Here is a 15618-nt window from a genome sequence, read left to right on the forward strand (position 1 = left end):
TATCCTCACCTAGAATTCTGCAGGCCCAACTGCAAGGCAGAGAATACAGATTCCTGAAGCTGTCCAGACCTTCTTCCTTGGGTATATCAGACTTCACATGAGGCCCTGCACATTGATATTAAACACAAGTTTGGCCATTCTAAAATGTGGATTTTTCTAGGATGGATCAAGATAGCTCTTCTAATACTACATGGACATTAGAACATTGCTTGTCTGCTTACCTGAATGAATTGTCTAATTGTTTAAGTGAACTTCCAAGTTTATATTCTAAATATGTGGCCTTTGGATTTTTGGATAATGTCAGAGACTTTCTTCTCATCTAATAAAATCATTTACTATTTACATTTTTTTTTACATAGAGTGTGCAGAAAAGCTTTTTGACTTGGTGGATGGTTTTGCTGAAAGCACCAAACGTAAAGCAGCAGTTTGGCCACTACAAATCATTCTTCTTATCTTGTGTCCAGAAATAATCCAGGATATATCCAGGGATGTGGTTGATGAAAACAACATGAATAAGGTGAGGAGGGCAAAATTATTTCCATATGTCCAGATGTGAAGCAGTTTATTTTACTCAAGGGGTGTATTATTTCAGGCTTAGCATTCTGTAAAGATGATAGTTCAGGGGACCATTTTTTTCTTTTTTTTAAAAAAAAATATGTTTTTATTTATTTTTAGGGAGGGAGGGAGAGAGAAACATTGATGTGAGAAACATCAATCAACTGTCTCCTGCACGCCACCACCAGGGATTAAGCCTGCAGCCTGGGCATGTGCCTTGACTGGTGCATAAGTCAGTGCTCAGCCAGCTGGGCTGCTGTTGAGATTTCTAGTTTCATTTCATTGTGATCAGAAAAGATATTTTATATGACTTCAGTCTTTTAAAATTTATTAAGGCTTGTTTTGTTGCCTAACATGTGGTCTATCCTGGACATTGTTCATGTGTACTTGAGAAGGATGTATATTCTGTTGTTTAGTTACTAGCTTTTGACATGTTATATTTGAGAATACTTGTAAATTTTATTTAGGAGAAAATCCAAAGGGAGAATTTTGTTAGTGCAAAGAGAGCTCGAGATCACAAGAAGGGATAACTTGTTGCGAGGAACAGAATTTAGAGCAATAAGTCAGCCTTAGGATATATCCTTAGTTAGAAGACTGAAGGTTAAATATAGCCTGGAGTTTTAGGTAAAAATGAACAGTTTGACATAGACCATAACCAAAACAAATTAATATTTAGGAATTAAGGATAATGTAAAAAAGAATATCAGCTGAATTAAGGTTGAACAGTGAATTCCCTTGTTTGGGAAGGACTGTTTCTTATGTTTCTTTAATAATTCAACAAAGAATGTGAAGAACAGATTCTATTCTTTGGCTTCGAGAAATATTTAAAAGACAACTCCTTTCATTGAGAAATTAAAACCCATGGATATCAATTATGTATTTTTAGAGTACAGTTTTTAGAGGCTGATATTTTGCTACTTTATTAGATAAATCTGAAATATGAGAAACTTCATATATTATCTTTTTGCTGTATTTGAATTCTGTAGAAGTTGTTTCTGGACAGTCTTCGTAAAGCACTTGCTGGCCATGGAGGAAGCAGGCAGCTGACTGAAAGTGCTGCAATTGCCTGTGTCAAATTGTGTAAAGCAAGTACCTACATCAATTGGGAAGATAACTCCGTCATTTTCCTACTAGTTCAGTCTATGGTGGTCGATCTTAAGGTAACGTCCTTATTATTTCTTTACTGTAAACTTAAAAAAAAATTAAATGGGAAGTAAACTTCAAGTATAAGTATTAACTCCTAGAGTGCTGGGGAGCGCAATCGCTCTCCTCCTGTCTTTCGCCAAAAGTGCTCCTCCTGCAGTGTCACTATTAGATGCTCATAGTTCACTCTTTATTGACAGATGGCACCTAAGGAAAATCAGCAAAAATGCCTTGGCAATTTTAGCATAGTTCCTAGGATATTGGTTGGCACTCAAAGGGTTAAACTAAATTGTCAAAGATCACTGCTAACACTAAAGTTCTGAGTCTTCTTTGATAATGAGTTCATAGGATCTTTTTGTTGTTACTTGTTCCTCAGGCTAAATACAGTGGTGTAGAATATGAAGAAAACACATAATTAATGAGTTTTCTTAAATTAGCATAAATATTCTGACTTGGTTTTAAAATAATATATTAGGACCTGAAAGGGATTATATATGGTATAGTAAGAATTTTATCAGACTGATGAACCATAATATTAGTGCTTTGTGCTTCTTCTGGCAACTGAATGCTACTGCCATCAATGTGGATGATGTATTGATATTATTAAATGCTAGAAAGAGAAAGACTGCATGATTGTTTAAAGGCTTTTGTTTTCTATTGGGATTTTCATAGAACCTGCTCTTTAATCCAAGCAAACCATTCTCAAGAGGCAGCCAGCCTGCGGATGTGGATCTAATGATTGACTGCCTTGTTTCTTGCTTTCGTATAAGCCCTCACAACAACCAACACTTTAAGGTGAGAGCATTGGTTTTTATCCAGTTATATTCACTGATGCTATTGATCCTTTATAAATGTGAAAAGACTAGAAAGATGAATAGGTTACACCAATACTGGTATTGCTCACTATTACCCTATCTAATAAAGAGGGAATATGCTAATTGACCCTCATGCGGTCACAAGTATGGCAGCACCCACAGCCAATAAGGAGGGAATATGGTAATTGACTGCCCCACCCTCAAAGATGGCAGCGCCCACAGCCACAGATGGCTGGCAGGGGAGGGCAGTTGTGGGCGATCAGGCCAGCAGGGGAGGGTAGTTAGGGGTGACCAGGCCAGCAGGAGAGGGCAGTTGGGGTCGACCAGGTCTGCAGGGGAGGGCAGTTTTGGGGGGGCAGGTCTGCAGGGGAGGGCAATTAGGGACGACCAGATCAGCAGGGGAGGGTAGTTAGGTGTGACTGGGCTGGTAGGAGAGGGCAGTTGGGAGGGACCAGGCCAGCAGGGGAGGGCAGTTGGGGCCAACGGGCCAGCAGGGGAGGGCAATTGGGGGCGATCGGGCAAGCAGGGGAGCAGTTAGGCTTTGATCAGGCTGGCATGGGAGTGGTTAGGGGGTGATCAGGCTGGCAGGCAGAAGCAATTATGGTCAGTCAGGCAGGCAGGCACGCGAGCGGTTGGGAGCCAGCAGTCCCAGATTGTGAGTCCCTATGGGATCGGGCCTAAACCGGCAGTCGAACATCCCCCAAAGGGTCCCAGATTGGAGAGGTGCAGGATGGGCTGAGGGTCCCTCCCCCCCCCACCCCCCCCCAGTGCACAAATTTCATGCACTGGGCCTCTGGTATATCAATATTAGTTTAAAGACCTTAAAAATTTATTCTATTTTTAAAAATTTTTTGTTAGTTTTGTTTTTTCTTTTGTTCTCATTTGTGTTACTGAATATTTTTTACAGAAATAATCTGCTATTTTTTTCTGCCCTCTGTAGATCTGCCTGGCTCAGAATTCCCCTTCTACATTTCACTATGTGCTGGTAAATTCCCTCCATCGAATCATCACCAATGTAAGTCCAAAAGGTATTGCTAAATTACTTAAATTTTTATTTCTTTTTAAGAAAGATATTCTTTATTTACAGAAGGTTCTGAATTTAGATACATGATATAGGAAGATTTATCATAGGTGGTTATTGATAATATCTAGTAAACTTATATACAATTATATTTTTCATAATCAGTCTGACCTGAGGGCCCTTATTGAGGAAGATGGAGTTAATAGGATCTTTTGGAAAGATAAAACCTAAAATATTTAATTTGGATCCAATATCCTTGAGAAAGTGCCACTGAAAATATAACTTAAGATTTTCTTTCTAAAACTTGTTGCATACTCTTAATATTCTTAGCTTTTCCTCAGCTTTTGATATGTTCTGACTTGTCACCTTACCATTTAAATTAAAAGTAGTAGTTATTTATGCTGTAGCCCAATATGACATGTTTTAAAAATGGTGACATCAAATTGTCTTCCTTAAACAAATGAAATATTAACGTACTTAAATAGAGGTATTCACATGTTACAAAGCCATATTAGACAAAATAAGCAAATTCATTAAAAGATACTTGTAAAACCTTCAACTCTGATATGAGTACATTCAATAGAAAGATAATGAAACCTTATCAAATTTGAACCATTGATTTAAAACATTCTGTTCTTCTAATTATGAACAATCACCTTTTGAGAGTTCTCAAGTGTTATTTATCATAGCTCCACTTTTATCTATTTATATGTGTTCACACTTATATAAATTGGTTAACTTTTTCCCATTTTCTGCCCTAAAAGGGACTTTAATAATTGATGATTTAGCTATATTTGTCCTCTTTATCATCAGATTCCATTTTAAGAGTGTGTCTCTGGTGAGTTAAAATACCTTCCCATCTTTATTTGCCTTAGATGTGTTGAATTACAGAAAAGTCTGCCCACATTTTCTTTTATTCATTTTTGAAGGGAAAAAATAACTACTAATAAAGCTATTTAGTGACACATTTAATTTTTCTCAATGGGGTGCTAGCAGTGTTTTGGGCAGAATAATTTTTTGTTGTGTAGGACTGCTTGTGTGTTGCAGGATGTTTAGCATCCTGCCATATTTGTGACACTTCCCTCTCCCCACACCCAGACATTATGAATAACTAAAATTGCCTGAGACAATAACACCTCCCTCAGTTGACCCTCAGTTGACTATCAGTGAATTAAATTACACTGATAGGTAGAAGTAACATTAAATACAATTTGTTCCAAAGGAAAAGTTTCATGAATCTGATTGTAGATAAGGTATGTTTGTATTAAAAACTTAACATTTTTTTCTTTTACCAGTGTAATGAGACAGTACATTATATCCTCAAGGTTTACTTTCAAGGCCATTAAAAAAAAAAAAAAAAAAAAAAAAAAGATGATCTCCCCCCTCAAGTTTATGTGTAATTCAGAAATAAAATATTATTACATTTACCCCCTTTGGCTCATAATATTAAAAACATTCCATTTATTAGAGTGTATGGTTTTACATAAATGCTTAAAACTTGTATTTAGTAAACACAAGTAAACTTTTTTGATACTTTGTGGCTAGTTACTTTAATTGTAAAATATTTTTGTCTACAATTGACTATATAGAGCACTTTCAAGCATGGACTTGGCACTGCTGTAAGTGGCTGAGCTGCTCTTTGTGGGTTTAAAGCATGCCTGGAGTGGTACTTCATGCATGCCTCAGTGTATACGGTGAAGTGGTCGTGCATCCTCCTCTATTCTGACGAGTACTGCATGTGTGAAGGTGGAGTGTGTCTGTATCAGAAGTCACATCAATGTGAAATCTATTTTTATAAAGAAAAATCTATATTGACTAAGTTTTAAAATACTAAGCATCAGTAAGCTTTAGATGAATAGCTTGAAAAGAAATATAAATTTGAGTGTGTAAAGTATCTTTTAAAGTTATACCTTTGATAATGATACTTTATAATTATAGACTATTTGATAAATTGTTTGTTGTTGGGCTTTTTCCTCCCTTTGGTTTGAGGCTAATAGATACTGAATGTGAAGTACTTTCTGACCGAAAAGGACTGTTTATAAAGTAAATAGGTAAATTTATGGAATTGATTATTATATAATCTTATCAAAGGCAGTTAATTATGAAAATATTTTATCTTGAAATTACATGAAAATTTTCTTAGACATTTGGACTCCTAATCTTAAATTTATTCATAGTGTAAGATTTCCTTTTAAATGATTCTTGGTTCAATACACCTCATAAGTTTTCTTCTTCCATGGTGCTTTAGCCAATTCATAGACTAAAAAAGTAAATAAATAAATTACCACTTTCTCAAATAAGATAAAAGTTTTGCTGATGTGTTTTTGAGAGTTTATTCAGAATTTGTGTTGGTATTTACAGTTTTGTTTTTGCTTTTGTGAACATATTCATGCTCAGTTCATAAGTACTGTGTTTAGATCTAAAATATCCACTGTTTCTTCTTAAGAAATCTGAAGGTCTATTCACTATTTGAATTTTATTATAATGTAAGCTTTCATCAGTAGCACTCATAATACTGTCACCTTTTTTATTATGGCATGTCATAAGAGATGAATTGTAGTTACAAGATCTATGTTAAGATCTTACTCTTGCCCTGGCTGGTTTGGTTCAGTGGATAGAGCGTCAGCGTGTCGACCAAAGGGTCCTGGGTTTGATTCCGGTCGGGGTCACATGCCTGGGTTTTGGGCTCGGTCCCTAGTCGGGGGCATGCAGAAGGCAGCCGATCAATGATTCTCTCTCATCATTGATGTTTCTATCTCTCTCTCACTCCCTTCCTCTCTGAAATCAATAAAAATATTTTAAAAAACATCTTGCTCTTTATAGGCTTCCATTAGGCTAATTTATATATGTTGTTATAATTGGGAGATTAAAGGCATAATATACATATATATGAACCAAATGTCTTAGTCATCAGTGGAAAATGCTATAGCTGGTGTAGTACTTAGTATTCTGGGTTTTTTTTCCATTTGGCAACTTAGTATAGTTTTCTATGGTTAGTTCATATATTGAGAATGAGATGTTTTCTTTCTTTTGAGAGGTTGAAGAAATTATTTCCAAGGTACTTGAAAATTTATTTAAATTCTCTCCTGGAGAATTGCACATAATTTGATCAGATTTTAAAAGTAATGCTATTTGTTTGGCAATAAACTTAGTGTTTTCAAGGGAAAAAAAATTGTCTACTTTGATTGACTAGATTCAGAAATGACACATTTAGTAACTGCTCAAAACACAAAAATTTTTACCAACTACATGGTGCCTAGTTTTTAGTTCTTATTTTATTTGAAAGTGTATCTTTAACTTTTACTGTAAGATAAGTGAATTTATAAGTTATGGAAAGTATCAGTTATTAAAATCACCAAATCTTAAGTTAAAATCAAGTTGTTTTATAGCGTGCACCTGGTAGTATGATACAATTTCAGCAGGTACCTAAATTACACTAATTCAAAAGAATATGTGCACCCCTAGGTTCACTGCAGTGTTATTTACAATAGCCAAGATTTGGAAACAGCCCAAGTGCCCATCAGTAGATGAGTGGATAAAAAAGCTGTGGTGCATTTACACAATGGAATACTACTTGGCCATATAAAATAAGGAAATCTTACCTTTTGCGACAGCCTAGATGGACTTGGAGAATATTATGTTAAATGAAATAAGCCAAAGACAAATGCCATATGAACTCACTTATATGTGGGGAATCTAATCAACAAAGTAATTTAACAAACTAGAACAGAAGCATGGATGTATGGGCCAGACTAAACTGACAGCTGTCAGGGGAGGGGATTTGGGAGCTGGGTGAAAGAAGGTGAAAGGATTAAAATATATGTATGTATACATATATACATATATATATCACATAGACACAGACAGTAATATGGTGAGAGCCAGAGGGAAAGGGGCAGAGGTGACGGGGAGGTAGAAGAGGGCAAAGGGGGATAGATGGGATGGAAAGAGACTTGACATTGGGCAGTGGGTGCATGATGCGTATGCAGATGATGTTTTGTTGAATTGTACACTTCGGATGCGTATCTCTTTAATCAGTTTCTGACAAGATATTGTGGGGTCAGTAGAGTGAGGAAGACCCTTATCTCAATACATTTTGTGATTATTCAGCCTTTTCAATTTTAAGCTGATGAATATAAGCCGTAGCATTAGTAAATGTGTGGAAATCATGCTGTACTGATTGTTTGGACAAGTCAAATAACCAAATTGAGCAAAATTTAAAGGATTCATTATATAACCAAAATAAAAGTTGATCATTTGTTAGGAATTAGCTTAAATAAACTAAGAGTTGAAGGAAAAGCAGAAACAACCATATTATACCCCCAAAAGTATTTTTCCCCTCACAGCTTTTGAGTCCCTCCCTTTCTCACTGTAGTTCATATTCAAATTATGTGTTGTAAATTGGTTGTATAATTTACTATCTAGTAAATAGAGTTCGTAGTTCAAAGTTTTGGATTAAAGTAATAAAACTTGATGCTACTGAAAATATTCTGAGAATTATGGATGAAAAAATTAAATGTTGAGAATTTAGCTTAGTTTGGAATAAGAAGGAACCTGTGAATAGGATGTGAAGCTATTAAATTCCCATTACCAACAAATTTCAGTTGTTCTTTCAGGTGTTTTCTATAGCAGGAATATTATAAATTGGAAGTGCCCACACACATATACACATATTTTAGAGAATGGGAGGGAGGGAGGGAGGGAGAGAGGGAGAGAGAAACATTGCCTTCCATTGGCACCTGGACCAGGGACAGAACCTGTAACCTGGGTATGTGCCCTTACCAGGAATCAAACCTGCAACCTTTTAGTATACAGGACACTGCTCCAACCAGCTGAGCCGCAATGGCAAAGGAGGAAGTTTATATTTTAAGTCATCCCATTCCTTGCATATTCTCCATATGTAGTGAAAATTCATCCAGTCATTTTTGTGTTAACTGATAGACAAACTTTATAGTTTTTTAAAAAAAATGTTTTTTATTGATTTTTAGAGAGAGGGAGAAGGATAGAGAAATAGAAACATCAATGAAACATCCTCATTTGGCTGCCTCTTGCACACCCCCTACTGGGGGATCGTGCCTATGACCCAGGCATGTGCCGGTGACATCTTGGTTCATGGGTCCATGCTCAACCACAGAGCCACACTGACTGGACCAAACTGTATAGTTTTACTGATTTTCATAATTGTCGTTTTTCATAATATAGTATTAATTAATTTTAACATAAAACTTCCAAGATACACTTTCAAATAAAATAGGCATTAAAAATGGGAATCAAAGCTAAACTCATTAAACCAAAATATAAACGTATTTACATAAAATAATTGCTTTTTAAAAATATTTAGCTATAATAAATTTGTCTTTGTGGTGATCATTAGTCTTTTCATGTATTGTGTCATCATTGCATATCAGTTTAAGCTTATGGGTTTACTAATAGCTTTATCTCATTTACTAATTCCATGTTGTAATTATCATTGTTGTTTGTAGGCATATAAGTGATTGTTTTCCACATATTCCTTCAACATTGTGTTGAACCACTAATCTCTTTTAAAGCTTTAATAATCATATTCTTACCCAGGAGAATATAGACTTTATATGCATGTTACTAAAATATGTAAAGCATTAAACTTATAAAAGAAGATTTGGTACAGAATTAGCTCTCTAAAGACTTTCTGTTTTTCAAATTCACTGACTTATCAGTGAGAAGAGACAATCTATATCCTCATGCTCATAAAGCAGACAATTTGTCTCATGTTTATTATTATATTTTTTTAAAGGTGTATGGTTCAAATTAAAGATACTATTTGAAATTTTTTTCCCATTTTATTATTTATTATTTTTTTTTATTTAAATTCTTTATTGTTGAAAGTCTATTTGAAGATATTGGAAATTGAGGTGTGTGTTTGCATGGTCTTAGAAAGTTTATCACAAAAGGATAAAACATAAACTACAGTAATAACCAGAGCATATAACTCAGTGCAAACTTGTACTTTCCCTTTCTTATGGTCTCTATTGTTGTCCAGTCTGCATTGGATTGGTGGCCAAAGATTGATGCCGTATATTGTCACTCAGTTGAACTTCGAAATATGTTTGGTGAAACACTTCATAAAGCAGTGCAAGGCTGTGGAGCACACCCAGCAATACGAATGGCACCGGTAAGATTAATCATGAATTTTGAATCCCACCTTCTTCCTAGTGCGTTTTCAATGTCTTTATCCCATTCCTACTGTTTAGATTATTTTAGAAAATCAAATGTGTCCCTCCTTTTGTATAAGTATTGGAATATGTTGTATACTGCAGTATTGTTGCAATACTAGTTTATGATGTTGGTTTTCCACTATTTCAGTGAGTTGAACTTACTTTTTTAGAGAATTTTTCTCACAAAATGCATTAAAAATCTTAATGTCACTTTTTTAGTTTCCTTTTTCTTTAATTTTTCCTTATGAATCAAAATATTTTTATTAGTTTCCCCATCTTTTGGGGGATGACTAGGGGATGCTGACTTCTGGGTTAGAGTGAATGTTCCTGCTAATGCACAGTTTACCATTGGGTGCTGAATATTACACATAGGAAATAAGAAAGAAAATTTAAAAATTTAATTAAAAATAAAAATAATTCAGCAAACATGCTTTGAGCTTTTAAAAAATGATAGGCACTTTGATATTGAAGTTTGTGTTTAAACTTAATAAAAACAAATTAGTACTCGATATGGAATTTTAAATCTCCTGGGGGACCCCATTTAAACAGACAATTAGTTACAGGATTGTAGAAGTCATATATTGCTATTTATATATAGCAAGAATATTATACATGTCAACTCTTGACATTGATTGGTGGTGCTTTGTCTTCTGCTTCTTATTTTCTGTTCTTACTGGCTGCTGTCGCTCACATGATCAGATGCCAACCAGTCACTGTTTTGCATGGCAGTGGGCTTCTGTGGCTGTAAGTATGACCCATTGTAACTACCTCAGAAAAGTCCTTGGTTTCTTTGACTTTTCTGTGCTTAGTTACCATCATAGTCACATCATGTCATTTCAGATAGAAAATGTAGCATGCTTTTACCTATTGGTTTTATCTTGGAAATTATCCACTTCACACTTAGAAGATAATTGAAACAGCTTCTTCCCTGGCATGCTTCTCTTTTTCCAAGTTCCCTTAGTCCATAAAATATTTTGGTTTTATGTAGTTGTAGTTCACTCTTATCCAGTTGTCAGTAATTGTTGCAGAGGATTGTTTATCTTAGAGGTTCGAATAGAGAAATTTGCTATGCCATATGTTTTGGGATTATTTAGCATACAGAATTATAACCAAGAGCATGACAGTGATTTTTTAAAATTCTCACCTGAGGAGATGTTTCTATTGATTTTTTAGAGAGCGAGAGAGAGAAATGGAAGGAGGGAGTGAGGGAGGGAGAGAAAGAGAAACATCAATGGAGAAATATTGATTGCTTGCCTCTAGTAATCTCTCTGACTGGGGATCTAACATGTAACCCATATATGTGCTCTGACCAGGAATCAAACCCACAATTTTTTGGTATACGTGATGATGCTCCAACCACCTGAGCAACCCAGCCAGGGATTGTTTTATTATATAAAATGCAAAGTTATTTTTAGTTAACTTTTTGTAGTGCCAAGTACTTAATTTTTTAATTTCAATCCAAGTATAAGGTAAACATCAATAATTGCTACTTAAATGTTATTTAATTAGATAGACATTATTTAAAAATTTTTTAGAAAATGATTTGCAGTTAATTGTTTAAAAATTGTTTACTGACTTATTTCAGATATCTTCTGGGAAGTTATAACTTTATTTGACTTTTTGTTTACAGTTTTCTGCCTATTTTGGCCTCCAATAATAGAAATTGGTGGAAAGTTAATACTCACTTCTAGTTTAACTTCAATTCCTGTTTATCTCCTTTCTGTAATTTAATTTTTTTTGTATGAGGATTGAAAGAAAGTGAAACTAAATTACTCTTTTGAACAAAGACAGAATTTTATTGGTAGTCTGAAAATGTTTCCTACATTTAGAAGTTATTTTTACTTTTTAACTCTAGTTATCAGCTGATTCTAGGAGCTGCATATTATACTATTGATAATTGTTTCTTAAATCCATACTAGATTATTTTGGTCCAAGGACATCTGTGATAAGAATTTAGTTTTTATATTTTAATTATTCTCTGAAATTATCAGTGTTCATTTGATTTTCAAAATTAAGAATTATTTTTAAGCTGCTTATAGTCACATATTTATATATGTACTAGAGGCCCAGTGCACAAAAATTTGTGCACTCGGCGGGGGGGGGGGAAATTCCTCAGCCCGGCCTGTGTCCTCTCGCAGTCTGGGACCCCTCGGGGGATGTCCACCTGCTGGCTTAGGCCTGCTCTCCAGGGGATCGGGCCTAAGCTGGCAGTCGGACATCCCTCTGGCAGCCCGGCAGCCCTCAGGGGATGTCCACTTGCCAGCAGGGAGCAGGCCTAAGCTGCAGCCGGACATCCTTAGCGCTGCTGAGGAGGCAGGAGAGGCTCCCTCCACAACCGCTGTACTGGCAGCCATCAGCCTGGCTTGTGTCTGAGCAGAGCTCCCCCTGTGGGAGTGCACTGACTACCAGGGGGCAGCTCCTGCATTGAGCGTCTGCCCCCTGGTGGTCAGTGTGTGCATAGTGAAAGGCCATTCCCAGTCCTTCTGCTGTTAGGGTCAATTTGCATATTACCCTTTTATTATATAGGATAAAATTTTGTATGTAGATATATTTTACATAATGGCTAAAGGACAGTTTTCTGGTTGATATTTTTACCAGGGAAAATAACTAGCAAATTTGATATGAAGCAATTTTAGAATTTGGATGATCCTTAAGGTGTATCTTACCTGTCTTAACACATAGTATGCGGGAAACGTGTTTACACGTTTTACGTATTTATACGATCTACCAGTGTAGTAGAGCGCGGGACACATATTAATACGTTTTTTATAGACTAGCGGTAGAATGCAGGTAACGTATAAATACGTAAACTAAAGTTATCGTAATTTTACTGAACGTTGCCATTTGCGCAAAAAATTAGCAAAAATGGCCCGCGCCACCTGTTAGCGCGCGATAAAAACTACCCGCAAACAATGTGTTAAACATGATAAGAACAGTCAGACAACAGATAGGGGAGTATTGAGCTCCCGCCAACTTCCAGGCACAGTGTTAATTCCAGGGAAGCATGATGAATTAAACAGACAAAGCACTTACCTTCCCATGATGCCAATCTTGTAGCTTTTTGCTTGAAAACTTATAATGAAGAGCTCGCTACAGGTGTCACAAAGTCTGGAAACAAAGACAAATCCTATATAATAAAAGCCTAATATGCTAAGTGTCCAGTTTCTGGTCATCCGTTCAACCATCAAAGTGTAATATGCTAATGATATGATATGCACTGACCACCAGGGGGCAGACGCTCCAACTGATAGGTTAGCTTGCTGCTGGGGTCCAGCTGAGTGAGACAGGCCGGACACATCCTGGAGCCCTCCTGCGGTCCCTCCCAGGCTGGCCAACCTCCTGCGTCCCTCCCCGGTCCTGATTGTGCACTGGTGGGGTCCCTTGGCCTGGCCTGCACCCTCTCACAATCCAGGCTGAGGGACCCCCGTCCCTTGCCCCAAGTGCATGAATTTCGTGCAAGGGCCTCTAGTATATATAATAAATGGTTTAGAGAGAATATATTACATCTGGATTTCTTAACCTTAGCACTATTGATGTTTGGAATGGGTAACTCTTTGTTGTAGGGACTGTCCTATGCGATAAGGATGCTAATAGCACCCCACCCCTTCCTTGCCCCACCAGTCACGAAAACCAAAAGTGTCTCCAGACATTTCCAGATATTCTCTGGGGGATAAATGGCTCCAGTTGAAAACCACTGTATTACATGGTATGTTCAGTGGGTTGTCCTCATTTATATTGCCTCAGATGAATTGTGGCTTTGATAATCCTGAGCCTTTAGCTTGCTGCAGAAATAGCAATCAAGGAGTTTAGTCTGTAAAACGGTAAAATAATATTTGTGTCTAGCCTTTACCGCTGCCCGCTATATTGGCAATAAATACATTTCTTCTTGGAAAGAGTTAACTATGTGAAAATTTTTCTTTAACCAAGGTAGACTTAAGTCCCTATCACTCCCAACCACCACTGATCCACTTTCTCTGTTTTTGAAGCTTTATAGACGGACTCTTGTACTCCTAAAGGTTCCTTTTTTTTATATCATTTTACCATTGGAAGGGATTTTATTATTTCAGCTTTCTTTAAAAGTATGTGGGTTTTTTTTTTTAAATATGGTTTTATAGCTATGTAAACAGACACAAATATTATTAAATGAATGATAAATAGTGACATGATTAGTGAATAGTCAACATTTAGCCCAGTGTCTATCTGGTTCTTCCACTGTTTTTCCTCATAGTGTGTTAGCTTGATGAAAGCAAGAGTTGTATTTGGCCCCTAGACAGTATCTGGCACATAGTAGGCATTTAGTGCATATTTGTTAGATGAGTGAATGAATTTCTTACTTGAGCTGTTTTCAAAATGTTTCTCCATCTGTTTTTTTTTCTCTTCTGGAAATAATTCAACCTAATCCCCCCCCCCCCCAATTAAAATTACATGTTAAGATCTGATTTTATTGTTCCGGATGTGGAGTAATAATTGATGAAATCTGTTAACCTGCTGTATCTCATACCATGTTTCTACTAAACAGTTTAAATTTGCATTATTATCCTTAGATAGATCTTTCATTCATTTAAATGGTTTAGCCTTTTTCATATGAATATTGAGCCATAGCTTCTCCATTGTGTACTCTAGTATTTGTTAAGATTTGAAAAATTTGTATTGATTTCAGAGATGAAGGGAGAGAGGGAGGGAGGGAGAAAGAGAGAGAAAGGGAGAGGGAGAGGGAGGGGAGGAGAGAGAAAGAGAGAGAGAGAGAGAGAGAGAGAGAGAGAGAGAGAGAGAGAGAGACATAAAGGATGAAAGAGAATCATTGATCAGATGCCTCTTGCACGCCTCATACTGGGAATTGAGCCTGCAACCCAGGCATGTGCCCTGACCGGGAATCTACTGTGACCTCCTGGTTTATAGGTCAATGCTCAACCACTGAGCCATGCTGGCCAGGCAACCATTTACTATTTTAAAACTAAGATAGCCTGTTAATAATAGATGTATGAATTTTCACAAATATGTATATTTTCTACACGTTTTGCTTCTTGAAGAAGATGCTGGCTCAGCAAATGCTTTTTACATACCTGTAATTTTGTCATGGTCTTAAGGATGTTAACAAATGGTTTGGATTCTTAATAGATACCTGAATACTCTGATTCATGAATTTTTTTCCTGCACATGATTGCATCTCTTCTTTGGCTAAAGCATATATACCAACTTGGATTCCCTACTAATTAATCTGTGGTGTGGAAGATCAATGAAAAAAAATTAACGAATGGATTTTGTTTCTTACATTTCTAGTTAAGGAATATATTTCTTCTTTAACAACTCACTAATGGTCCTTGTTATATAACCCAGTAATGGTCATTAATTAAAGATGTTTAAATTGAAATATTTCTTTGAATTTTTCAAGTCTTATAGCTCATACTAGAGGCTGACTGCACGAAATTCGTGCAAGAGTAGGTCTTCCTTCCCCAGATGCTGGCACCAGCTTTCCCCTGGCACTCAGGACCTAGGCTTCACTCTGGCTGCCGGCAGGCACCTGGGACCCGGGCTTCTCTTGCAGTTCCACCTTCATCTGGAAAGTCGTGCAGAAGGATGTCTGGTCTAATTAGCATATTACACTTTTTATTATAGATTAGGGCAGTCATGCTGCAACAAAATTTATATGCTGATATCTGAGATTAAGAGATAACATAATTAAACTATTATTTACTTTTTGGAAAGAATTACTTATTAAGAGATAATTCTTATGTCTGTTAATTGTTCTCTGATCTGTGTACCTGTGTAATGGCTGCACCAGGGAAGAGCAGTTATACTTTGTTACATCTTAGTAAATAAATTTGTTCAGTGAAAGTTTCACCTTGATCTAAGGTGTTACCTTAAATACATTTGGTAAGGCATTTGCAGT

General features: G+C 36.3%; 1 protein-coding gene across 2 annotated transcripts in view; it reads left to right on the forward strand.

Moving 5' to 3' along the window:
- Nucleotides 1-15618, forward strand: part of NF1 (neurofibromin 1) — a 238183-nt gene that overhangs the window by 69885 nt on the left and 152680 nt on the right. The window contains exons 8-13 of one of the 2 annotated variants that reach the window (XM_081109596.1): nt 360-517; nt 1542-1715; nt 2371-2493; nt 3454-3528; nt 5124-5153; nt 9554-9685. In XM_081109596.1, coding sequence (XP_080965722.1) covers nt 360-517; nt 1542-1715; nt 2371-2493; nt 3454-3528; nt 5124-5153; nt 9554-9685 — 692 coding nt within the window. The remainder of the gene's footprint in view (nt 1-359; nt 518-1541; nt 1716-2370; nt 2494-3453; nt 3529-5123; nt 5154-9553; nt 9686-15618) is intronic. The other variant, XM_081109597.1, reaches the window with a different exon arrangement.

Source organism: Myotis nattereri (assembly GCF_964212035.1).
Source record: "Myotis nattereri genome assembly, chromosome: 16".
Taxonomy (NCBI): Eukaryota; Metazoa; Chordata; class Mammalia; order Chiroptera; family Vespertilionidae; genus Myotis; species Myotis nattereri.